The following is a 26,018-nucleotide window of genomic DNA, read 5'->3' as shown; positions in this document are numbered from 1 at the left end:
CAGCTATTGCTGAAAATGCTGCCTGAACATCAAACTCTATGGGTATTGCTTAACCACCCATGGGATTTACAAGGAAATAGAAACAAACTGAAGACACAAAGTTGTAGAGGGAAGAGCAAACAGCAGAATAAATTACTGTCGACAGTGGAGAGGATGAAACCTGCTCTTGGAAACAGCTGAGAAAAAGACAATCATGAGAGCATGACCTTGGCACTCGATTCACAAGGAACTGAATGTTAGCAAAGCTAACACATAACAATGGCCCACATAAATCCTGGCACATACTTTCCCCTGACCCAAAGGTAAATCATTAGTGTAGACTGAAAAGAAGCCATTAATTTTAAATATTACTGGTATTGTTGCAACTTCCTAGATGTGACAGGAGACTAAGAAGAAGCTGCTACTATTAGCATGGCAATTAGTCGCTCTGCAGAGGCCTCTGACTTCAGCCTGGCACAGTGGGACTAGTGAGGGATAAGAGGAGAGGGCAGTGCTGTTTACTGCCCAGAGAGCTGAGATCCAGGGAACACTTAATACCAGATTATTAACGCAGCTTACCAGGCATTCTCTTTTTGTGAACAGTCAGAGCCAGAGGGGATGAGAAAAACCTAGTCATAAAGCATTTCACTAGAAATGTAGTGGGATTTAGAAGGAATTTTGCCCTATTCCTTTGCTGTGGAGTAATAGGAATGCCAGAAAGACTTCTGCAGGAAAGAAATGTCCCCTGCTCACGTGCCTAGTGAAGTTCTGGAAACTAGCTCATCTTACTATGATCAAACCAAGCTCATTTAAAAAAAAAAAAAAAAAAAAAAAAGTCAAGAGAGAATTTCTTTTTCAAAGTATGTTACAACAAAAGGTGCTGAATTCAAGCCTGGAGACCAAAGTTTTCCATCCAGCCATCAAAGAACTGCAAAAACCCAAAACACCATAAGCAGCTTTCTTCAATCAATAGCACAGAGGAACCCGGCCCATAAAGGCAGACCAAAGAGCTGCTGCCTTGGCTCATTCAGTTACTCAGCTCACATGCCGGCAGAGGTTCTCTGGGATGAGAATGATTCACATGTGGAGGTACACTGAAACACATCAGGGACTTCTCCCCTGCAGCACTGAAGTGAATGGAGAGTTCTACTATGTATTTCAATGAATGCTTCTAACTCAGGAGCTCAGTGGCTTATTTTAATGGCAAATGCAGATTCTTAAAAGAAAAAAGAGTCTATACTCAATTGTTGGTAGGAAAACTTAAGAGTTAAGGCAGGTAAGCATGTCGTTCCAATCTTAAAAATGGACCTGGCTAAGGAACAGAGCAACTTTACTGTCTGCTGTCACAAGCTTTAATTTCTGACAAAGTTAAGAATACAACCCAGGAATGCCAGCTTCCACTCTTGTGGTGGTTATTAGGCTACAGTGCCAGATGAACACATTTACCTTGCAATGTATCCTGAAGAGCTTCAATTTGCTCCATCAGTCTCTGATTACAGTTTTTCAGGTGGTAATTTTCTAGCTCAAGCTATGAAACAAGAATAATAAAAACTGAAAAATAATGCAAAATTGTGAGCACATGTGATCCACTACACAGAGCATGCCTTCATCTTTATTACTTTCAAGTTTCTTAACAAGGAAAAAAAGATGGGTGAGTCTACCAGCCACCTCAAAATCCTTCTAATCAGCAGCATCACTAGACAACCCACTTAAAATATTTTGCTGGGCTTTCTCAATCAGCCTCTGTATGAATTATTGGCATTTCTCAAATACATCTTTAAATTTATTTCCCTGCTATGGCTTATCATTTACTCCTGTTGCAGAAATAATGCTCATGAAAGAGAGAACCAAAAAAACATTACCCAGAAGGAGCATTTTTTCCATCTCACCCTGTATGTAGTAAAAGATGATCCCATGGATCCAGAGGATCAAAGAAAAAAAGCAAAAAGCAAACCAACATTAAGGGTGCATTTACATTTCCAATTAGGGCATGAGAGCTCTTTGCAATTTTGCCTTATGCCTTTTCTGGAAGAGTCTCAGCATCCATTTTTAAACACAGCAGTGCTACACCCGGACAGACTTCCCTCTTGAAGCAACCCTGTGGTGGTCTTGAGCAACTCATTGGCAACACATATGCCAAAGTTCTCCAGCTGGCAGTGATCCACTTGTGCATGCTATGCATCTGGCACAAACCTCATTGCCAGTAAAGACACACTGTGAGTGTATGGTCCTGCATTCACAGCAGGTCACACCAAATCGAACCCTCTGCCTCCTCCTTTGTGCTGCACCAGTCAGTAACCTAAATGCACCTTAAAGTTATCTCATTCAGGGAAGAGAAGCAGCACAGAAGCTCAGTGGATTATCTAAGCAATCCAATGACATTACAAAGTTACATAACATAACATAATCAGTGGCCACAAAGACTGCTTCTCCCAACTCCAAAAACTCCCTCTGTGTCATAAACTTGGAAATACATATGTTTAACTTGGAATAAAAGACCAGACAGCCCACTCCCAGCTGAAAAGTACTACTCCATCTTTAAAACTGCATGTTGACCCTCTTTATTTTTCTAGAGGGCAGGTCCAGATAGAGACATAAATCCACAGGATGGATAGAACACAGAGGTCAGAGACAAAAAATACTGAGCAGTAGGAAAACAGCATTAGTGAGAGATGGTAAATTACAGAAGAGCAAAGGACATGTTTGTGCAAGAGGTGCTCTGTCAGAAAGGAACAGAAACTGCATCCAGAGAAAAGAAGGAGAGGTAAAAGAAAGCAAGGTGAAAGCCACTTGTGACTAGTCAATCTTCAGAAGCTGCTTTTGGGCACTGGTGACTTCACAGTCACTTATAGTTTTCCCAATAAAGTAAATAGCCCTTGGTAAGAGTGATGACCCCAGCCCTACAACTGAGTACGTGCAGGGCCAAACAAGCAGAGTGCCTCTGTGGCAGATTGACTGACCCCAGACTGTTTTCCTACATAGGAACCCCCTGGCTGTGCAGCCACTGTACTTACTCACATGCCTTGAAACCCGGCAGAAAGCCAGAGACTTACCTCCCTGAGCTTAAATGTTACCCACTCTTTGATCTTGGCAGCTTTCTCTTGAACAATTTTGGCTTCCTCAGCCCTCAGCTGTTTCTGTGCCAAAAAACAAAAACCAACATTAGACACATTAGGAGAGTACAACTAACAGTTCTCAGTGAGTTACTGCATCAGGAGTGACTGAAACACAGAAGCTCCCACTACAGACATAAGATTTAAGACTGCTACTTGGATACAATTGTTCAGCTGGCCTCTGAAAAAAATCAAGCTCTAAGTTGTTCTACATGGTCCCCAGAGTTAAATTCAGAGGCTTGTTTCAAAAGTTTGCTGTGGAATAGCAAAATCCAGGTCAAGTAACAATTGACCACCTACCACAGTTGGAGTAGGGTCTGCAACTTTTTGTGTTTCAAATGGTTTTCAATGTTGCTGTTTGCTGTTGAGCATCTGTAGTGTTCCCCCAGCCTACACACACATTATTGGCCAAGGGTAACAAGAATTAAGCGGTGCCTATTAGTGATTCATAAAACATCAATCATTCCAAGCAAAAGGGATTCAGTTGCTATAAGCACGAGTCTAGAGCAGAATATTTCAAGGTGCACAAGATGCAAATACCAACAACATATTTAACACACACACAATATTCTCATTGAGAAAGTAAATTAAAAAAAAAAAAAAAGCTCCACAACCTGACCTTGAAAAACACTAAGATCTGCTAAGAGGATTTCAGATGTTGTAAGTGGTTGTATGTTTACATATCTATTAGAAGAGGTTCTAGTGCACACAAAGGTGTTATGGCAATACTGCCGATTCGCACAATGACCATTGTTCCCCTGAGTATCTCCTTGGGTAATATTGTACATCATTTTTGCAGCTGTGTTTTCTCAGCTGTGTTTTTAACTTTTCTGGAAATTTCCTTTGGAAAATGCTGAATTAACACTATGATCACCTGAAGTTTTATCTTCTGTGTGGCTTCATCAGAAGCAACATCACTGAAAACTCTCCTATCTACATAATGATTTAAACAACTGCAAGAAGAAATCGGTTCCGGGAGCAACAAAGCAAACAATTGACCACAATTGACCACTAAAGAGAAGGAAAATACACTGCATGGCACATCAGCCCCGGTTTCTCCAATTAAGGGGCAAAGATAATGCCTTCTGGTAGCAGCTGGTGGTTTCCCTGTTATGTTTTTTCTGAAGTAAACATATACCAGTAATTGTAATTATAAAAAATGTCGGTCCTTCCCCCCACTTAAAATTTTTCACACTGACCACAAAAAACCCCCCACATTTCCACATCACTTTTAATCACCACATGCTATTTATCACTACAAATCCACATTTAAAGGCTCTTATTCAAGTATGTTTTCTGACCTTAAAATAGGCTCTAGCAACACTATAGGCAGCCTAACATTTGTAGTTGAGCATAATGAAATAAAAGCAATCAAACCAGATGTTTCAAGACAAAGATTTATTTAGATTTTTTTCCCTTTATATGACTATGTGTGTTCCTAATGATCAGGTCTCAACCTCTGCAGGAGTTAGAACACTAGATGTGCCTATAGATCTGAAACGATCTGGCACATACAGTAGATTTACCATCTCCAAATATCCATCACATGGGAACTGGCTTTGAATCCCCAGTGGCCTGGACTTGTCTTAGAACAAGGTCCAAGAGGTAAAAGATTCAGATTATTACACTACATGAAGTACAATGCCAAGATAATATTTAGGGTTCTAAAGCAGAATAGTGACATGATGAACGCATCGTCACCACGCTTAGTAAGCCCTGCCTTTAAGCAGAACCAATTCACTCAGATGCAGATGCCATAGATGCAGTTATTGTGCTTTAAGATCCAAAAGCAATTAGAGATTCTTTGTGTCCCACACTATTGTGTGGTCCAGATACGACCTCAGTGTTCTCTCAGTGATGCTCTGAACATGACTCTTCCCGTCCCAGTGAAAACAAATGGCATGCCTTACAAGGACCCTTAGTAATCTCCCAGCACTGCCACCATCTCATCCCACTCTAAAGCTAAATCAGTGACTGATACTGAGTATTTCTTGTCTGGAATTGCCAAGCTTTGGCTTTCATTTCTAGAAACTCATTTTGCCTCTTGTTGCTGGAACAAGACTTCTACTAACAGTCCTTGAAATAGGTGGCACTTAGTTCAATGTAACTCAAAAGGTAATTTGTTTTTGGGGTTTTTTTTGTAAAATTCTACTTCGAGTTAAGTTATTTACTTAGCAATACATAAGAATACCTCATTCCTCATGTTATAAAATCCACAGGGCAAAGCCTTTACTAGAACTGAAATACAAACCCTGCTGTAGATGTAGCACCTTCCTTCCACCAACTGAAAAAGGAAAAGACTAAGAACTATCCATGCTGACAAACAGCTGCACTTTTATAATGACACCTGACAAGAGATGAACTAGGCTAAAGGACTGCTGAAGACTGGGAAAAGACCCTTCCCAAGAAGCAGCATGAACAGTGTCAGAGATGGGTTACACAATGGTTTTGCATAGCAATCAATATGCCAAAAAGCCAGAGAAGCACTGTGACCAGACTGCAGCATTACAATGTAGGGTCTCAGCACTAACATAAGGAAGTCTTTTAGGCACATTGACTGATTTCCAATAATGAAGAGACATGGGCAGTTGAAGCTGAGTGAATGTTTTGTCTGAAAAGGAAAGAGAGGATCTTGTGCTGGGCATAATCCTACAGTTGATTTGAAGGCAACTGAGAGACTAACTTGTAATGAGACATAATCTGTATCTTTGAAATATACATTACAGAATCCATCTAACTCATGAAACCTACAGGGTTCCCTGTAGAAAATATCCATACCTGTTTTGCTAGCTGTGTCTCCAATTTGTTGATCAGATCCTCCTTTCCTTGTATTGTGAACATCAGCTCCTGGTATTTCCTGTGCAGGGTGCTGTCAGATTCACCAGTCTTCATGTTAGCTAGTTTTATCTTCTCTTCCATAACTCTGACCTGTAATGGTAATCAAAATGAAATTGAATAAACCCAAAAAACACCAAAACAAACCAATACAAATCAAGGAGCTGCTTGTGTATTGGTAAGAAAATGAAAATAAATATTTGTGGGATTCTTATTTTCAAAGTCAGGAAAGGAAGAATAAAACATCAAAAACCACAACACCCTTCAGGTCACATTTGGTTCATACCCACATTTGTGAAAGGAACATTGTCCATTCATTTGTAATGCTGAAGCAGTAACAGATACAAACTAAACCATGAACAGATAAACGCATCATGGATTGTGAGATATTACAATCAAATCATTAACCAAAGAGGCCATACAGGCACCAGAGTCTCCACAGACATACGGACACGGTACATCCCACCCTTTTCCTTTGCAATATCATGGCCACTTTTTTACCTCATTCACTACCACAAACCCCTGGCCATTTGCTTCAGATTAAAATTTCTATAGGAACATGTACTATGGAGGTCCTTCATCTGCCTAGCCTCAGCTTCAGACAGTGTTTTGGCAACTCCTGTCTTTCTGCCAAGCTTTTCCTCCAGACCTGCTAAGGAGTTACAATGTTAGATTTGCCTGTCTTTGAGCTCCTGCCAGTGCCAAGACTTCTTCATCTCAGCAAGAGAAATACCACTGCAGTGCTCCTTCACTACAAAGTTTCAATCCACCAAAATTTAGGGGCTACTAAAGCATTTCACGTTTCCTGCAAATTTTTTAAATCTCTTTGCTTTCTTCAAAACCTTTGTCTCTCAGTAATGCCACTCCATTTTACTGTTACCTCATTCTGCTACAATGGATTATAAGACTTCATGTCTAAAGATGAATGGAATCCCTTGAATTTAATTCAAACATACTAATTGCAGCATTTGATGATGGGAAAATCTCTGGTTCCAACACATCTCAGAGAAGCTAAATCTGCAAAGAAAGCAACTCCAAATACCATCAATTTAGCATGAACTTCGAACCAGAAAGACAGAATGCAGACAGCAATCTGAGCACTTCACAGAGTCTGTGCAAGAGAGTTAGTCACACTCTGTTGAGCAGCCTACACTTCATACTTGCAGAAGCTGTGTTTTGTCCTCCTGTCTGCCTGTATTAGGCAGAGAAGCAAACTGCCTCTTCCTCATACTGAATCAGAAAGGTAAGCACCCAACATCCGAGCCAGAAAACTAAGCCTGCTGAGTCGGATGTGCTTTCATTAGAGTTTAGGGTGATTATAGTAAAAAGAAATGGCCCCTCCTTCCTGTCTGATGCCCAAATGCTGACTCTGTACTAGAGGCTCATCGAGGGGACTGCAAACATGTGATTTCCTTAATTGAGGTTGGCAGCTACAGGGAGTCCATTGAATTAACAAATCCAACCCCCCAGACTCCTGGAGAGAAAGATAACAAGGGATTTTGCACTTGATGTGGAGCCCTCTCATTTGTTGGCTGCCTCTCATTCATGGTGAATGTACTCATTAGTGGAAGGGAATGGTCCTACTCTTATACTGTCACTTCTTCAGGCTGTCAGGCAGCCATGTAGCATTTCTCTAGGAACACTTATCTCTGTATGTGGATAAGGCTGCTGGAAAGACAAACATTGAGAGTTGCTAGTCTTTAGGACCTGCCAACATATGGCTACAGAACTGCTGGAGGCAGGTGAATGAAGGCAACCCTCATTTCTGCTGGTGGGAGGTGAGTGAAGGCAACCCTCATTTCTGCTACACCTTCCCAGTCAAATTCTCCCTTTCTTGCCCATTCTTGGACCTGGATTTGATTTGTTCTCCATCCTGTCCCTTGCTGGCATTGCATCTTATCATATCCTGGGCACTCTGCTCCTGTCATTGAGGTGCCTGCTAGTACGAAACCTTCACGGGCCACTGGCAACACCTGTATTTCCTGCTGGTGCTGTCGCAGCTGTCACTTTTGCCTGTATTGTGTTACCTTTGCCTGTCATGGTAGGGTGTGGACTTACTGATACCACTCTCAAGAACAACTCTTGCTCTTCACTGGCAGTTGCTGGTCTAGCATAGAAGCCAACAGCATGGTGTCAAGACACAGCATATTTCCTAGAATTAAGCTGGTCAGTAAAAAATCTTGATGTCAATATCAAACTGGTTTGGAAAAATATGTTCTGCAGACTGAATACCTTTTCAGGTACTCCAAGTTCTTGATTCCCAGGTGATATGTCTCCCAGTGCTTATAAATAACACTGCCTATTTAGTCCTTCACTTCTGAAATCATCTTTAACAGTCATTCTTGGCTGTGTGGCTTTTATTTCTGCCCTTCAACCCCTGACATAGTGCTCAGTCCTGCAGCTCTTGTCCAGCTGGAGGGAGCTGATTTACTTCAAGCCTTCCCTTCAGCAGTGATCTGCAGTGATCCAAGAGCTCAGACCCTCTGGCCTGTCTTGGCTCTTTTGTTTCTGTAATTCTCCTTAGAGTGCAGAATGTCTGCTTCCCAAAGGTCTATTATTCTCTATAGCCTGTTCACAGGCTGAAGTCTGCCTCTCTCACCGGCTCCATTATTCAAGAAGCATAGAAGAACTAGTTTAGACAATATGCCCAGTTTTTAGATGATTACAGTAACAGACAATGAATTCAGCTCTTATTGTTTTTCTCCATGGGCTCCTGAGCCAGAGCAGTAATTACTAAAGAGTCCAAAACAAGCGATAAGGGTGTGTCTAAAAAGCCTACTCCTTTCACAGAACCTTCTCTACTTGTAGACAAGTCCTCACCAGTACTCTTAAGTATTTGTTTCCTGAGGACCTGCTAAGCAACCTTACCTTTGCGATTTAATCCTGAGGTCCAACACCCTCTTCCTTTTCCACAACCAAGCCTGCCTATTTTGGATGATGGGGTAAAAGGCTGCGAAACTGACAGGAAGGTGTAAGGTGCTTGTTTTCACTTAGGGTTCAACATATTCAGGCACCTGTTCAGAGCTAAGGCTCACAGACTGGGAAGTAGACCAGAAAATCCATTCACCACTGTAAATCAATGTTTCCCTAGCAGGGTACAGCACTGCAGATTGCTGTCTGTATGCTAGACTGGAAGGAATTAGGAGTGAGTTAAGTGCTGGACTTGTACCACAGCCACCATCAAAGAACCTCTTACCTGTTTCTCTGCATCCTCAGCTCTTTGCTCTGCTTCTATCACTCTCTGTTCCAATTCCTGCATCTTCAGAGACACAAAAGAAAGAAGTGGGGGAAAGAAAGAAAGAAAATAAATTAACATCACCTGGAAATTCACATTTTACTCAGGACTTGTGCAAGCCTACAGATCTTTGGCATATTTTGAGTTAACTGGACAACTTTGACCAGGAAAAAAAAAAGTCTTTGACCTGTTCCAGTCTTCTGCCCTACTTTGAATACACCGGAACCATTTTCTCATTAGTGAGCTTCATCATTCATTATATGGGTCAAAGGAAGAGAGCCAAAGTCTTGACCTCATCTCTAAAATTTACACACCATGGGCTGTCCCTGCAAGGAGCCTGTCTACAGTGCACCATTCTTCCCTGATCTTATTTCAGCTAGGATTGATTCACAATGGTAAATAAAAATGAATATATCTTGGAAAGCTCAGAGAAGGTTCTCTATGATGCCACATTATAACCACTGAATACTTTGCTTTGGCTTCAAAAGCATCATAGGCTCAAAACTGACAAGATTAACAATGATCTTAATTTTCCTATGCTTCTTTTCATTTTAAAGAACTTTGCAAACTGACAGTTGTGATTCAACATCTATACATTGCTGCTATCGAAGTCAAAGGACACTGAATTGAATTTTATCCTAAATGTTTATAAGTCACTTCATTCTCATAAAATTCAAACGTACTGGTGTTCTTCTAATAATTTACCACTAGAGCCCTTTTTTTGGTGGGTGGTGGTTGGTTCGGGGGATTTTTTAAAAATTGCTTGTTTTTCTTTTAAATTTTTCTTTAAATAGCAACCTAGTGTCTCATTTGATGTTTGCCAAGGTCATCTTCACCTGGCCTACTTCGACGGGTCTCTTTGTATTACTCAGCCCAGTAATACAAAGTCAGTGACACTAAGTTTTATGCAGCAAGCTGCAAAATTTGAGGAATGCTTCATGGAGTTTGCAGCACTTACTTATGTTTTACTGCGGAAAGAATGACATAGAAGAATCTTCAGAAGATTGAAAGAATCATGCTTAAAGAAGGAAAACTATAAAGGGAACTGAGCTCCTTTTCTCTCCCAGGCATTTTTGATAAAACACTGGAGCCAAGTATTCAGGTTGGTCACTAACAGGACCAAACCAATATATCTGAAAATGGGACTTATTCCTCTTGGGTTGCTCATCCAGAATGGATGTGACAGCATTCTCGTTTCCATTTGCCTTCCTTCATATGGCAACAAGTCTTCCTTCCATACATGCTCACTGATACAAGAGCAGACTGACCCCTAGCAGCAAATGTATCGAAAGGCATGTACATACCTCAGTATGTAGTAACATAACTAAAAAAGCAATGACATAAATTAAAACCATGAAGATCAAAACCTGCTTTGTTTAGCATGATACCTCTCACGTTTGCTTTTACAGTGGAACAATCAAATACAACAGTCTCTGTAACTTAATACCCAAATCAAGGATGCTCCTCTGGCAGAGGAACGGAGATGCCACAGAGGACTGCAGCCACACAAAGCTGCTCTGACCAAAGAGTCTTCTCAACGACTGAGCTCAAGGCAATGTAACATGAATAGCAGTGGTTTGTGTTACATGAGTATGTGCCCCTTCAGAACAGTGATGTACCCATGTATTTATCTATTAGTCTCTGGACAGTCATCACCACAGACAGGTAGCAGCAAAACATATTGGCAAAAGAGAGATGCTAAACATAACTATTGGGGAGACGTAATAGCTTTGTGAAACAAAGAGTGTTTAAGACAGTAGCTTCAGAATCAATGGTCTCTCCCAGTTTCTGATTAATTGACAGGGTCTACATTTACAGCACAGATGAGATTCTGGGCCTTTTTACTGAGCTATCCTCTTAAACTAATAATTCAAGCATCCACAAGGTGAGCAATCTCCATGAAAGATTCAGGTTACTTTAAGAAGACAGGACTGTTCTGACTGAAGAACTCCTTGTTGTCCCAGCAGTTGTGTTGCATTGCTAGCAGTTATGAATCTTGATCAGGACAGAGAATCTACGTTGGGATCATTCCTGATCACTAAAAAGTTACGAAACTCGTGCAAGCAGGGTGACCTGGCTAAGTTCCAGCCAAATCAATTACTTTTGTCACCCTAATTCCCTCTGTAGCCTTAAATGAACTTGTACTTTTCTTAATTTCCTGTAGTACATTGTTGGGTTGTCCTACTATGAACTGTTAAATAACTGCTGTGTTCCTCATGTACATGAAATCATTATTTCACTCATCCCCAGTGTCAGCACTCTCACTGGAACACATTCAGATTTAATACATACATGCCTGTAAGGCTCTTTCAAATCCCTCAATGAATTAATAATAATGCTTGGTATTTACATGGGTCCTTTCATTCAAAATGCTTTATAATTTGACAAATGCTACTAAGCAATGTGACCCAGGTCACATAAAACACTTAGTAACCAAGCCAAATGCACAGAGCTCTTCTTTCAAACACTAGCCCAGACAGCTTGTATGGGAGCAACAGGACTAGTTGAAAGCCATGCTTGCGTGAGACAAAAGAGCCTTTTTCCAAATGTTCATTGTTTATTGAAATAGGCCAGAAGCAGGTTAAGTTACCCCGAAACTTGCCCTTCTGAAAATTGCAAAAGATCCTCCCATCAACACAGGCTTTCCCTCTCCTGATGGCTCAGAAGAGTCTACATAAAACTGAGTGAAAAAAGTTCCTACACCTCTCAGCTTCATTTTTCTCCTGCTGTTCTGTTCCAGAGCTCACTTTTAACAGGGTCAACCTGCTGCCGAGGCAACGGCCTGCTATGCCACTCATGAACAAAGGAGTATCCCTTCTCCTTGCGTGTGTACAAGAAAATCAGGGTGAAAATAACTGCCTGTTTCCAAAGCAATCCCTGCTTATGTCTACGAGGTAGGACTCAGGGGACTCATGCCCTGTGGGGTCCAGCAGGATGGCACAACTTCGTCTGGGAGAGCAGGGGCTAAGGCTCTTCTGCCACACCACCCCCAGCCAGGCTCTGTGCAGCTTGGGCAGCTCTGTTTGATAGCTGAGACCAGGCTATCAGCGTGGAAGTTCACACCACGTGAACTAGGGCATTGGCAGTTAAACCACTGGGTTTTAAATTCCTCATGTTCTGAACAGCGATCTAGATTATTCAATCTAAGCGGATTTTAAAAATCTCAAGTATTTAAACTGTTTGAGCACATTGTGCTACCAATGCCAGGCAAGAGTGGTTGGGTTCTTTGCAAGTTAAAATAGTAAAACCTGTCTTGAAATCAAAAAATTAGTTATAAAGGACAATTTAAGATGTGGGGATCAGGTTTTCATGTCCTTCAATCAGTCACCTCCATACCTATGACAACCTAGCTGATGAGCAAGTATCACACCCCTCTTAACATTTTTCTTAGCTTTCACCATCTAAAAGCACTTAAAAAAAATCCTGTTACTGCAAACCGTTTTGGGAGGATCTCAACAATGCTTACCACAGGCTGGCACACAGCTTCAAACTCTGCAGACTTCACATTTTTCCAAGATCATCCCCCCTCACTGCCCCAAAAAACCTTTCTTGAAATGCAGGACTCGCCAGTAAGTCTGAATTTCTTCATTCTCATAATGAGGAAAAAAACTTAAAAATCACAGTTGCTATAAAATCTATGACAAAAATCCCTGAAGCTGCCATCACTAGACATAAACCAAGCAGCTCCTTCAGTTCTGCATCACTACTCACCTGAGGGCAAGAAGGATGCAGCGCAGACAGGGAGCCCCTGTTGCTGTGACTGCTGGGGTGTCCTGTGATGACTGAAGAGAAGGGAAGGAGGGTCTCTGAGCAAGTCATTACAGACCAGGTGGGAACCTGAGGCACAAGACACTTCCCAAGAGGACTGTTCAACATAACCACTGTGCGTCTGAGTCCACCTGCAGCCGGAGAGCCTGCCAGAGCTGCCCCACAGTCCCTGCTGAGGCTCTCCCCTTCCCACATGACATTCAGAGTCGGGAACTGCAAGCCTGTTAACTCTTTGACCCTTCAGGTAAAGCTACAACAGCACTGTACAAGTAGTTACAGAATAACCTGATCACTGAACCAAGCTACTCCTTAATCTTTGCAAAGGGAACATCGCTTTGACTAAAAGGCTGGATAAATGGCAACCAGGTCCCTGAAGCAGATGAAAACTTAATTCTCTGCCATGACCCACAAACTTCCCTAAAGAGATAGTCAAAATATATCTGGCAAGTCTGTTCTCCAATAAGGAAGTCTGGTAGGTGGGCTTGTCTCATGTGTGGGTAGTCAGGAAGTTTCTCAAAGCAGAAACTAATAAAGCACAAGGACACAGATCTCATAATGCAGCAAACTTACAAGTATTGCATTTGGGTACTGGTTGTCTTTACCAGACCTGTTCCACATCTATACATGATTTTTTTTTTAATGTGCCTTTATCTAAATGGACTTTATAACCACTTTCAATGTTTTTCGAGGTAAGTAATCACTAAGGTCCATTTCAGAAGATAATTTGAAGAGATGAAGACGCTGCTTAGAATTGCACAATTCCTTAAAAATATGAAGGGTGGAAAAAATGTCTCATGCAGTATATGGCAATAGTGAAAATGTAATTACAGTGGGAGCAGGGATGAAAATTACAGGATGAAAATTACTCCTCTCATCCAGCTGTCATCTGGATGTTTTTACATCCAAAACCAACAAACAAGAATATACACATAGAAGTTACATAATACAAATGGAGCGAAAGTGAGTTCAGAACATATCTGTCATCAGGTGTAGTAAACTGCAGTCAGCTGTACAGATTTCAACTTCATTAGTAAAACTGTTCTCACTTTCCTATAGCAATTGAATATCTGAGCAATCTTGGACTGAACTGTGATTATGCAAGCCATGTTTTGAAAAAAAGGAGCCCCACAGCAACCTACAAATTTGGACTTTGTACAAATTTAGCAAAAAAGTTTTAATTCTAATTGAAAAACAACACTATTTAAGGTTAAGAAAAACCACAAAACATTCACACCATGACAAAAACAAACAAAAAAAAGCAAACAAACAAAACTCCAATAAAATCCACAGATCTTTACCAGTTCTCTCCTCTAGGATGCAAACAAACTCACCCGGGGGCCTTTGAAAATGATTAGTAGGAGATGTCTCTAAAACCACAGATGCCATGTAAGTTTCTAACATCCAGATCTCAAAATATGTGGCCTTGCTCTTCACTATTCCCAGAATGTTTTGACTGGATATGAAGTGTTATTCTTACACTATGGCAATACAAGTATCCCTGTCTGGGCTTTTAACATTACAGCGTAATTTGCACTACTCCGAGCTTTTCTGTTGCCAGCCAAGTCCTGATCCTGCTGTTCTTATCCAAAACATCCATCTTAGCTCTGCAGTTGTTCCAGTCACTTTAGATATCCAGAATCTTGCTGGTACAGTGTTTTCCACTAGAGTCCAAATACTTGGTGATCTTTGCAGTAAACAAGGCTAATTCTTATTATGCCACTTTACACCACTATGACAGGCACACGTCTGCATGTCAACTGATAAGAAGAGAGAAAAGATGTACTGTAATCAAGGAATAAATCCTCACTGCAAGTAACAGATATATTGGATAGCTCAGCATTTACTGATTTTTTGCTTTTGTGTCGTAACTCATTGCAAAGTAGAAGTCACCTCTGCCTCACCTTCTCAGCTAACAGCTCTCGGATCTTGCTTGCCTGCAAGCGGAATTTGAAGAGCTGGGATTCCAACACAAGGCATCGCTTTTGCCAGTCCATACAGCTGCTATTCTCCACTGTGAGTTCTGCCATTGTGAAGTTAATCATCCATTTAGGATGTCGTCTGAGGTGCTCTAAAAATCCTACAGAATCAAAGGGAAAAAAAATATTTTAGAAGGACAAATTTATCACCTCTGTGCCTAGTTTTCCTTGGATCCCTCTTCAGAACTGGTAATAAAGGTCATTTCTTCTCCAAGCAGAAGATGAAGTAGTACTACACTGAGTCACTGATATTGTCCTCTGCCAGAGGTCACTCTAAATGGATAAACGTTTACCTTTAGAAAGAGTAAATAATTTACTACTGCATTATACTGTATATTCCAGAAACAACCTTACTACCATCCTTACAGTCTTGCTCAGCCTCTACCCAGAGATTAGGAGTATTTTTTACTCCTGCCTCCTTTGTTTGAGGAAGGCTGTGAACTCTCAAGTCACTAAAACCTCCTGCCGCAGGTATCATACACACATTTTCAGCTTGGGTCACCAGTGCCTTATCTCATACAGACTGTGTTAAGATGACGTGATGTATTAAGCAACTGTTCCCAATCCCTAACTACTTGTCACAGTCAGTTGACAACGAGAGTGGAAGTGCCCCAGTATCTAAACAATTGCTCTGTTAAAATAAAGAGAATCCATACAGGAATAAGTTAGGGCTAAAGACAAAACATGCTGCTCTACTGAAGTCCTTGTAGACATCAAGAGATATACACAGCCCTGGAAACTGGAGAAAGCTGTAGTTTTTGAAGATCTTCAATTCTCCTACTCAGTAACAGTTTAGACATTCCAGATACTTTGTGCTTAAGACCCAAAAATCTAGGTAATAGATGTTCACAAATACCAAATTCAGGTATTTGTGAACAAAAAGGTCAACTCAGAGTGTGTAGTCCAACAGCCAGCTGTATTACCAAACAATAACAAATGTTTGCAAAGCTAGAACAGCCATTAGCTCAGCTTCATTGGAACAATTAAATCCTTACTTGTTAAAGGATCTTTTCACCAGCTCACAGGCAAACTCACAAGTCCCAAACAGTGACAGACCAAGGAACAGTCCAGGATTTGCCAGAAAGCAACAAAGTCACTCAGTCTCATTTCCCTTACATCTGCCTTTCTCTGCAGAGAGGAGAAGTTTAAGATGTCCCTCCAGTTGCACCCACTTGTCAGAATACCTGGTTCATGTTTTGCATGTAAGACCTGAGATTCAAATGACTGTGAGTATACATAATAGTGTGAATATACATACCACAACAAGCCACTCTATCCAGTTGTATGTCTGATGTTCCGAGCTAAGGAATACACATTCTATACCCTTTGGCTATAAACATTACCTGTGAGTTATTTTATATTCAGGTTGCTTTGCTCAGTAATAGAAAGTTTCCTAGACAGCAAGTAGCCTACTTTTCCAATGACTTGTGAAATACTATTCCAGAAGGTAGGTTTAAGTAAAACAAGAAAAAGGTATGCTCATGTGTAGTACTGCAGCACTGAAAACACTCTACAAAAGGAAAGACCACTTTCCTACAAGCAGCACACTTAGTGCTTTACAGAAATAGAGACCATCCTTTCCCACAGCCCATCTAGCACATTGCTCTAATCTCTAGCCTTAACTCCATGCCAAGCATTTAACCAGGTTACCTTTGGAACAGTGTTTCCCTATAACATAGCACTATCACTCCTTCCCAAGCCAAAAGAGTGCACTAAGTCATGGAAGGATCCTACACAACACTGTTAAGTTTGTTTACAGCTAACTCTGTTTTGGACATAAGTAATAATTCAGCTCTCAAATGAAATTCTGTTCTCTTCATACAAGTGTAAGGAGCTTTTAGTCTTTATTCATAAACTTTAAATCCAAAGAGGACATACAAATGAATGGGATGGACTCTAATGACACAAAGCAAAATGAAACTGATGTACCAAACAACTTACACCAAAGCAAAAGTAATTTTCCCACACACACCATAACTTCTTGTTGAACTAAAATACCATTGTTCCTAATAGGGGGTCTAGGATGAGACAGGTGTCCTGAATCATTACATTTTATTCTGTATCACTACAGACAACTGCATTTTATAATCCCTTTCATAAATGAACACTGCCCTTCCCTACAACCATGCTGGCAGTTCTCCCACTGTTCCTACTATTCTAGAACCTCACGTCTCTAATGAGTTGCCTTCCAATTACCAGCATAAACATAACTATAACCAGCTAGTATCTGTTAATTCTTGTAGATTATTGCCCTTCAGTTTAGCTAGGGTTTTTTGCCTCCATCATATTTACCCCTTGATATATTTATAGATATCAAAAGCTTCTCCTTAAGGACCTCAATTTGCAAGGCTAGAGACAAGGGGCTCCTTTAGCCTCATAAGAAAAGCTCCCTGCTCTCCCTCTGCACATCCCTGTTCCAGCTCCAGTGCACATCATACAAAAGAGCTGGTTCTACCCTTGCTCCCCTTCATAGCCATGGGTGACCACAACTGCACCTGAAAGGCAGTATGCACCCACAACAAAGCCTTGTGTAAAGGCATTTAGCACCTTCCCCTCTCCTAGGGAATGCCTCATCTGATTGCATTTGCCTTTTTCACAACCATAATGCACTGGTGGCTGACATTCACAAACTGACACAACTGGAACAGAGGAATCTCAGCTGACTTTACCTCTGTAAATGGCAGATGTGGGAGAGCAGGAGGGTAATTACAAATGGATCAGAACAGATTAATTAAGCTCAGGTCTGTTCCAGATCTCTGAAAGATCAAATTCTCTGTACTACAGGCTATTGTGGTACCACACAATAAGACAAGAGGCAATGGGCAGAAACTGATGCACAGGAACTTTCACTGGAACATAAGGAAGAACGTTTTTGTTGTGCAGGCAACTGAGCACTGGAAAAGGTTGCCCAGAGAGGATGTAGAGTCTCCTCACTGGAGATACTTAAGAACCATCTGGATGCAATCCTGTGCCATGTGCTCTCAGATGGCCCTGTTTTAACATGGATGTTGGACCAGACGACCTACTGCGGTCCCTTCCAACCTGAACCATTCTGTGACTGCAAAACTCAACATGCCCATGGTTACCCTGTGATTGATTAGTATAACTATATGTTATATTTTTAATTACAGGCAGTATTTTTATGGATCACTAAATTTATAAAAAGGACAGTTTGGTTTTGGGTATCTGGAAGAAGTCTTACTGTTTAGGCAACTGAATCTTTTCCTCCTCTACTAATTTTAAAGAGTCCTCTTCCTGGTATTATGCCCACTTTATTACTACTTGTAATGTGCAATTTTGTTTTGTGTCATTAGATTAATCCCCTGTGTCAGTAGCCAATTCTACCAGTAAAATACCTACTATCTAACTGCCCCCTCTTCAGCACTGTGTTGTCACATTCTCTTTTGTCATTTGTCTATCTTACCATTCTTCTATTAATCCCCATCTCCTCCACTTAAGCTAATAATTTTCCCATGTGTCATCATACCAAATGAGTTCTGAAGGCTGGAGATTAGAATTATAGCTTTTCCCCCTAGCAAAAACCTTACACTTTTTCAGAGAAAGATATTGTATCACAATACCTAATATTTACCTCTAGAGGACAACTTTATTTTAAAAAATTATTCAGCATTTTCTTTTACTATTAAAATGCATTGCTCCTTCTCCTCTGTTCTTCTGAACATAAGCAGTTCATCTGTACTCTGTGAATCACAAGATCAACTTCATTTTGACAGACTGACTTTAAATCACTTTCATTGCATCTGCCATTTCAGATGTCTTTTTTAGTAAGCCTTAACCATCTTTTTTCAGTACATTCTTTGATTCCCCTTCCTCTCTCAGATATTGGTCCTTTTCATATCATATAAAGAATTTATATGGGTACATTTATATAAAACCGTCTCTTTTTTCCCCTTATGCATATGAAGAAGGTGGGAGCCAGATATTTTCAGAGGCACAATTTTCCCTCTTATTTTAGGGACTTCGAACATAAGAGACAGCCAGTCTATTCAAACAAGCTGAGATTTTCAAAATTTAATTTTTAATTGCACGCAGCCATTTCTTAAAGAGCAGCCTGATTTTCAGTGTTAAGTACCCACCAACTGTCAGTGACAATAACGGCAGATAAAAAGTCCTTAAAACTCAGTGAGTAAAAAAATTACTCAACTACCTGCTAAATGCAGTCAAAATTAGAAGTCTCATGCATATATCTGTAAGTTTTGACCAATGTCAGAGACAGTTCTGACCCTAAAATGCCGTATCCAAAATAAATACGATCATATTTACTTGGAATGTCCATATCCAGTTGTAATTCTGATGAAGCTGAAATTTAAATCATGACGTCATGTGTTTGGAGTTTTTGTGTTTTTAGACTACAATCAGCTGTTGTTGCAAATGTAGGTGGATTCAGAACTAGAAATCAGAACACTTAGGAGACTTTGTGCACTTACACCTGAAAAGCTGAAACAATCAATCAGTGTGAAGACTTTCAGATGCAGATACAAGTAGCGTTTGCAGCTTTGTTCATGCAGTGCAGACAATAAAGACAGGTGAAGCACTATTTCTGTATTCCAGGTATGAGTGTCTGCTCAGTTCAGCAACAGATATACACATGCTGTCATAGGGGATTCAAAGCACAGGGGGACTGCAGTTCTTAGCGCCTGCCCGTAAAAACCACCAGACCTTGTCTGAAAACCGGAGCTAAATACCGGTCTAACTTTCAGCTACCATCTTACTACAAAAGCAATCAGTAGAAAAATGATAAATACAACATATGAAAGGGAAGAGATTTCTTCCCATGACACTGAATCGGCATCAAGCGGGTCAGCAGTACAGACCATTGGCAAAACTCAGCGGGGAAATCCTGTACTATTAATCAACACCCTGTCCCCAGCCACCTCACTTTCCACTTCATGTTCGTCTTACCCTCAGCCTTTTAGCACCGAGGCCGTTGGAATTGCTCAGCCACGCAGTCATTTCCCGCTCAGGACTTCGGCCTGAGATGTGCAGAGCACGGGCGGGGAGGGGCGTGGGGGGAGAAAATAACACAAAAAGCTGTGGAAAAGGCAAAGAAAAGGTTTGTCGCGGGCCTGGGGTGGAAGGGAACGGGAAATAATTTCCCCTCTATATCCGCGCAGGTGGCTTAGCTAGTAAAAGTGCCTGGAGGCAGGAAGAAGGGCTCCCAGTTGTGCCATTCTACCTGCGGAGGTCTTGCCCCGCGCACCGAGGCTTACCAGGAAGGCAGAAGAGACCGCAGAACTTACACACATTTACTTCTTGGGCTGCATCTTCCCCTTCGTGTGGCCATTCCTCCCCCCACTTCTTCCATGCCTTTTCAGGGCCAAAGTCCCGGACCCGAAGGCAAACCTCAGTTAACAGAGATGACACAACATCACCCCCAGAATGCTCCCGCCAGTCCCCTTACGGTCACCTTCGAAGAAAGACAAGCCGGGGGGGAAAGGCTGTGCCAGCCAGCCCCGCGCAGACCGGCCCTCCAGAGCCCCCGGCCGCCCTCTCGCCCCCCGGGGGCCCGGGGCGCGTCGCCGCCCGCGCTCACCTTGGCCGGCGCGGGGGTCTCCGCCCGGCGGGGCAGGACGGGCGCAGCCGGCGGCGTCCCGGGGCTCCCGACCCGCGGCGCGGCGGGGCCGGCCCTGGCCGCGGGCGGCTGCGCGGTGCCGGGCGGCAGGCAGGTGCCCGGCACGGCTCCTGTCCCATTCAGCACTTTACCATTCCCACCCCGGTTTCCTTCGGGCGGGAGAGCCCGGCTCAAATATCAGAGCCGGCCCTCCCGAGGAGCGCAGGAACTGACATCAGCCGCCCCGGGCTTTTAACCCCTTCCCGGGCTCGGCGGCGAGACAGGTGGGGCGGGCAGCGCAGGGTGCCGGGACGGCCCGGGCCACCTGAGTGGCAGCTGCGCTCTGCCTCGGGAGGGGACATCCCTCTTTCCACCCACCTTGCACCCTCAGGGACTGCCACCGAGTTTCCTGAAATCTCCCTTGCAGTCATCTCCCAGCCCTCAGGGCTGATGCTACCCAAACCGTCCCCAGACCGCCAGGGCAGCGGCGTTTTCCGTGGAGCAGCCGGGCAAGGAGCTGATACCCACAGAAGCACGCTGCCCTTGCCGCCACTGGAGCCCTGAGGGGCTGGCAGTTCATCCGAATCTCCAGAGGGAGCATCCTTCACTCATTGTAGGCAGCCCCAGGGCATGAGGTTGATGCCACGACAGAGATAAAAACCAAGCTGGTGTAATGGTCTCCTGACCAGAGGACTCCAACCTGCACCATGTACTTTGGCCATTTTTCACATAAAATGTCTTAAACAAACAGGTCCGGGGCCTCAAGCATTTCTAATGATAACTGCCAGCACACAAAATATGTTATTCAGGCATCAGGCCATCACTTACTGAAGTACTCTACATGCAGCAATGCTTTATATGAATTTGTGGTGACATATAGGAGTATACTGCCTGTATTATACCAAGAACTGGTGATATGTCATTGCCTCAGAAGGCTGGCCACTGGCATCAAGTGTGTGCACATACCATGTGCTGCTGGCTGCTGCCCTCTACTCCTGGCACCTCAGGCTGGCCAAGCCCATGCTCTCCCCCTTTGTGTTGAGCAGACCAGAGCATGCAAATGAAAGTAAAAGAGACTAGAGACAGATGGGGGTGGCAGGGATGAAATGTCCCCAGATATGTGGCCCTCAGACCAGTGTGTTTCAAAGCAAAAGGCCCTTTTCAGGTTTAGCAACTACTTGTTATTATTCCATTATCAGGCACATTACTTCCATCAGAGATACTTTTTAAATATCTGTATGAGGCTCCCCTCAGTGGAGATAACAGCAGTCATTCTGAGATGTATCTTGCTGGCCATTTTCCATAGACCTTTCACATGGGCCACTTCACTGCCATGGAAGTTGGTCTCATCTCGAGACAGTGAGTCTGGCTTGTTGGGGATGGACTGCACTAGAATGATGATATCTTGAGTGGTTATGAGAGATCCATGAATGCACTGAAACTGTACTTTGGCAACTGTTGAGATTACTCACGCAAAACGGAGCAGTCTGAAATAAACAGGCTTCAACAATCTATAAGGAAGCCTGCAGAAGGACTGAACAAAATTATCTCCTAGAACGATAAGCAACACTATTCACTCGGCGTGGTTAAACAAGATCTTAAGCGTTGTTATCTGGCTCACATATACTGCCTGGTTCAAGATCTGCTGTTTATTAAACTTCCATTGTAAACTTTTTCCTCCCATTGATAGTGTGCTTTCACTGATGTCTCAGCAGAGAAACATTGGGTACCAAATCACTTACTATGCAAAAATGAAAAGACTGATGTGATTAAGTGGTTAAAATAAAAAATATAACTAAAAACATAAGGTCAAGATTTGGACACTGGAGTGAAAAGCAGACTCTGAAATCTACACCTCATTATCCAAATGAGTAGTCAGATTTCCAAAGATTCTGAGGACTCTGCAGTTCCCTAAAGATGGTTTCGCTTTAGATTTCTCATCTGTTTCCAGTTCCATGGAAATTTCATTGAATGAAGCTGCCTGTTCCTAGCTAAGAGACAAAGCGTGCATTACAGAGCTTGCTCAGGCGGAGAGCAGGATAGCACTACGCAGGAATGGCTGGAAAGCCAAGTGGAGACAGGCAAAGAACTGAAAAGAAACAGGCATGTGGTAAGGAGCTCTCCCATTTGGACAGCTGAGCAGGGATAGGCAGGAATACAGGCAGAAATCAAGCTGGCTGTTGGGACAGTATCACCCAAAGAGATTTCTCCAGCAACTCCCAGTAGAAGGGACTCCAGTTGCCTACAGTCTGCATTAATCATTATGCCCAGTCATCAAGGAATTGTAATCAATAACCAGAAACAGCACAATTTGTGCCTCCCTATATGTATTTCAGAGGGCAAAATGTATTTCCATGCTTTACAGAGTCCACTCTTGAACTGAGGCTGGCCAAAGACAAAGTGAAGAAAGGAGCTATTCCCCTCATGCTCCCATCCTATTCTTGTTCCTTTCAACCACAGTGTGCAAGCACAATATTTCTTAATCTAAATTTTGTAAGGTGTTTTTATTCTTCCCTTAAAGGCACTGGTCAAGTTCTCTCATTTGCATCAGCAAAGCCAACCAGATCATATCACTCACTGAAATGTCAATATCTGGCCTTGTGTTTTTCCCAGGCAATGAAGCTTGACTGCCAGGACATTCCCCAGTCACTGAACTTTATACAAAGTACCTCCCTAAGAATTGCCTGTGCACACCTTGCTTTAACCCCTGGAGGCCCAGAACCACATCAGCACTCACATAATAATGTTCTGCCATGTATTTAAAGCAATTATTCTTCAAAGCTGGGCCTCCTTATAGCTTCTGTCACTTTTGTTAAAGTATTTAACAAAATTACTATTAAAAAAAAATCGTGGTTTCCATTAAATGATGCAAATAGAAAAATAGTTTGACTTCCAAAGGAGGAGGTTGTAATAACAACCAGTAGTATCTCATTGTTTCCAAATTATTTCCCTTGGCAGTTGTCTTTAATATGGCTGCTCAAGCATTGTATGTCAGGTCTTTCCAATCTGCAGACAAATCATTCAGCAAATAGTAAAATTTACTATAAACAGCAAATATCTTATTGACAAAACAAACTCTCTGGCCGATCCAAGAGAACTAGCTTGGCACAGTTAGACTATCCTTATCACAACGCAAGCACAGGCTGCTTTGTTCAGAGCACTATATCCAAGGTAACTAAGCAGAAGGACAAAGAGATAAATGAGAGCAAGGAGTCAGAAGACAAGAGCAGAATGAACTCTTTCTCTTAGTAAGCCAAGCTGTCATAGTTCTGCAGGTGGGAGAGAGCACTGTGTTCCAGACACAGTGCTGCTGAAAACTTACCAAAGGGTCAAGGACACAAGCCAGACCAAAAGTTCAGGTGTCAGAAACCCACTAAAGGCTCAATCCTATGTGGGAAAGAACTTGCTCAAAAACAAAACAGTACCTTGAAACCCCTGTTTGAGGTATTTGTCGCTCTCCACAAGCAGCTTGGGCTTCATATTGTAGTTCTGCAAATTCCACCTGCATTAGAGGTTTAAAAATGTTGAAAATGGCCTTTGTGCCTAGTTCCCTTACTCTTTCTCCTGGGTTTGCAGTGTGCTGACAGACACAACACAGTTGCAATCCCCTGCCTTTCTTCTCTTGTAATCAGCATTGACAAGTTCATGCAGCATTAAAATAAGAGACTGGCAGCTGTAGATCACCTTGCTGCATAAACCAGTTGCTTGTGGGAGGACCCAGTGGGAGGGCCAAGAAACTATTGCCCGCCAGTACTTTGTCAGCTGGTTTTGATCGTGTTATGGTCATCTCGTCACACTTCACACACACTCATGTACTGTTCAAGCCAGAACTTGAGAAAGAACATATGTTTTATATATGCAGTCTTGACTGGCACAGAGCAAAACAATGGAGAATTCCCATTTTCCTTAGGGAGTCATCCCAGGGGCAACTCAAGTGTTATTCTCAGTATTAATAGTTCTTGCCTTGTTTCATTTCTGGGTTTCTCCAGTTTCAGCTTCTAAGTACTAGATTTCACTATGTCTTTTTCCATTAGATTAAGAAGTCATCAACTATCATTAAAGTAGCTTGTGATAAAAAGCTTAATTTTCTCCTCTATAAAAATACACAGATGTAACATCTCTCATAGTAATTAATATTTTCTAATGCTTGTATTCCCACAGGTTTATCTAGATCATGGATTAGACAACTGGATCTTAAAAAGTCAGTTTGGGATTTTATCAGCGTGCTCATGTGTGCCTGATCAACTCCTGTTTCAGATCAGGGAAGAAAGGAGGATGGCATGTGGGAGTCTTCAAGCTGTGGAGAAGGAAAACAGTCCTTACAAGTGTATTTTTTTTGTGTGGTCTTTTTGTGTCTGGCATTGGCTGGTATGTAGCCCCAAAGGTTCCCACATACCACAGCATACTTCAAATCTGTTTCTGAGTCCACAGGCTACAGCTGCGACTGCTGTGCAAGTGGTGCTGCACTTGATGCATGTCACAGGTAAACTGTGTCATTCCAGGTGCTGCAAGTTCGTAGACAGAGCTAGCTCAACAGCAATCAAAAAACCAAATTTTCCTACCCTTAGAATGAGAAGCCTGGCTGTTCCTGCCAAGGAGAAGGAGGCATAGAAAGAGAGTGGTGGAGCTGTGACAAGGTGCTGGAAGCAATCAGGAAGAACCCTGGAGAGCTGGACCTGCTGCTCTGGCAGCCCCAGTGCTATGAGAGAGGGCCACATCGGCAGCTGCAAGGGACAGTCCAAACCCCTCAGACCTACCTTGAATGGCAGGAACAGGTCTTTCCTCCCAGGGGGAGGGAAGCTCAGGCAAAGTAGGCAACAACCTATGGTAATTTTCCTTCCTGAGGTACCCTGTGAAATGCCAGGAAAATGCCAATTTACAGAATTGTCTCTGGAAGCACAGTGCAAAAAGCTGAACTGGAGAAAGAGATCTAAACAACATGGGGAGCTGGGAATCAATTCATTTATCGATTACTGGTTTGAATTCAAGCCAAGTAAAAGAAATAACCACTGGTCAGATACCCTCTGACAAGCAGCAGCAGCAGCAACAGCTGTATGGACAGACTAGTCACCTCAGCCCCATTCTTAAACATCATCTGTCTGCGGGGCGTGTTTATTAGGGGTGAGTGCTGCAGGTAGCCAGAGGAGTTCCATGGAACATAGACCCCTATTACTGATGTTGTTCATTACAGTTCTGCACCCACCCATCACTGAAAATAGCTTCTCAGCATAAAAACCCAAACCACAAGTGGTCATGGGGAGAGAACCCATGTCTGATCTTCGCTAGACTTGTGAAAAGAGTTGCTGGATTGGAGAAATTTGGGTAAGCTAGGAGAAGACGTGGTCCCTGTCCATAGCAGAGCTGGGGGAAAATACTATTTCCAGACTTGTTACATCAATACTTCTAGTAAAGACCAAAGTAGGTTCCAGCTTGCCCTCTGTTTGGGTGCTGATCTAAGAACTTTGGAATGGGCCCCCGGGGCAGCTCTGTGGTCAGAGGTGGGGGAAGATGCATAAGACAGCCTCTGATGAAGAATCCCT

At 42.5% G+C, this 26,018-nt stretch overlaps 1 protein-coding gene across 7 annotated transcripts in view; it reads right to left on the bottom strand.

Moving 5' to 3' along the window:
* The window catches only part of PLEKHH1 (pleckstrin homology, MyTH4 and FERM domain containing H1), a 55,405-nt gene extending 31,287 nt beyond the window's left edge, over positions 1 to 24,118 (bottom strand). For 4 of the 7 annotated variants that reach the window (XR_010721907.1, XM_066188257.1, XM_066188260.1 and 1 more), the window contains exons 1-6: positions 23,904 to 24,118; positions 14,832 to 15,007; positions 9,124 to 9,186; positions 5,871 to 6,020; positions 3,033 to 3,116; positions 1,426 to 1,507 (exon numbers count right to left, since the gene is read on the bottom strand). Coding sequence is in view for 6 of the 7 variants with exons in the window: in XM_066188257.1 (XP_066044354.1) it covers positions 1,426 to 1,507; positions 3,033 to 3,116; positions 5,871 to 6,020; positions 9,124 to 9,186; positions 14,832 to 15,007; positions 23,904 to 23,958 (610 nt within the window). In the remaining variant the exon portion in view is untranslated. Of the gene's footprint in view, positions 1 to 1,425; positions 1,508 to 3,032; positions 3,117 to 5,870; positions 6,021 to 9,123; positions 9,187 to 14,831; positions 15,008 to 19,829; positions 19,863 to 20,460; positions 20,632 to 23,903 lie in introns of those variants that run through there. The other 3 variants (XM_066188259.1, XM_066188261.1, XM_066188262.1) reach the window with 3 other exon arrangements.
* Between the last annotated feature and the right edge of the window lie 1,900 nt (positions 24,119 to 26,018).

Source organism: Chamaea fasciata, unplaced genomic scaffold (assembly GCF_029207755.1).
Source record: "Chamaea fasciata isolate MVZ Bird 193981 ecotype frontalis unplaced genomic scaffold, bChaFas1.0.hap1 SCAF_7, whole genome shotgun sequence".
NCBI lineage: Eukaryota > Metazoa > Chordata > Aves > Passeriformes > Sylviidae > Chamaea > Chamaea fasciata.
The sequence above is the reverse complement of the archived record's forward strand: the minus strand, read 5'-3'. Positions and strand labels throughout refer to the sequence as shown.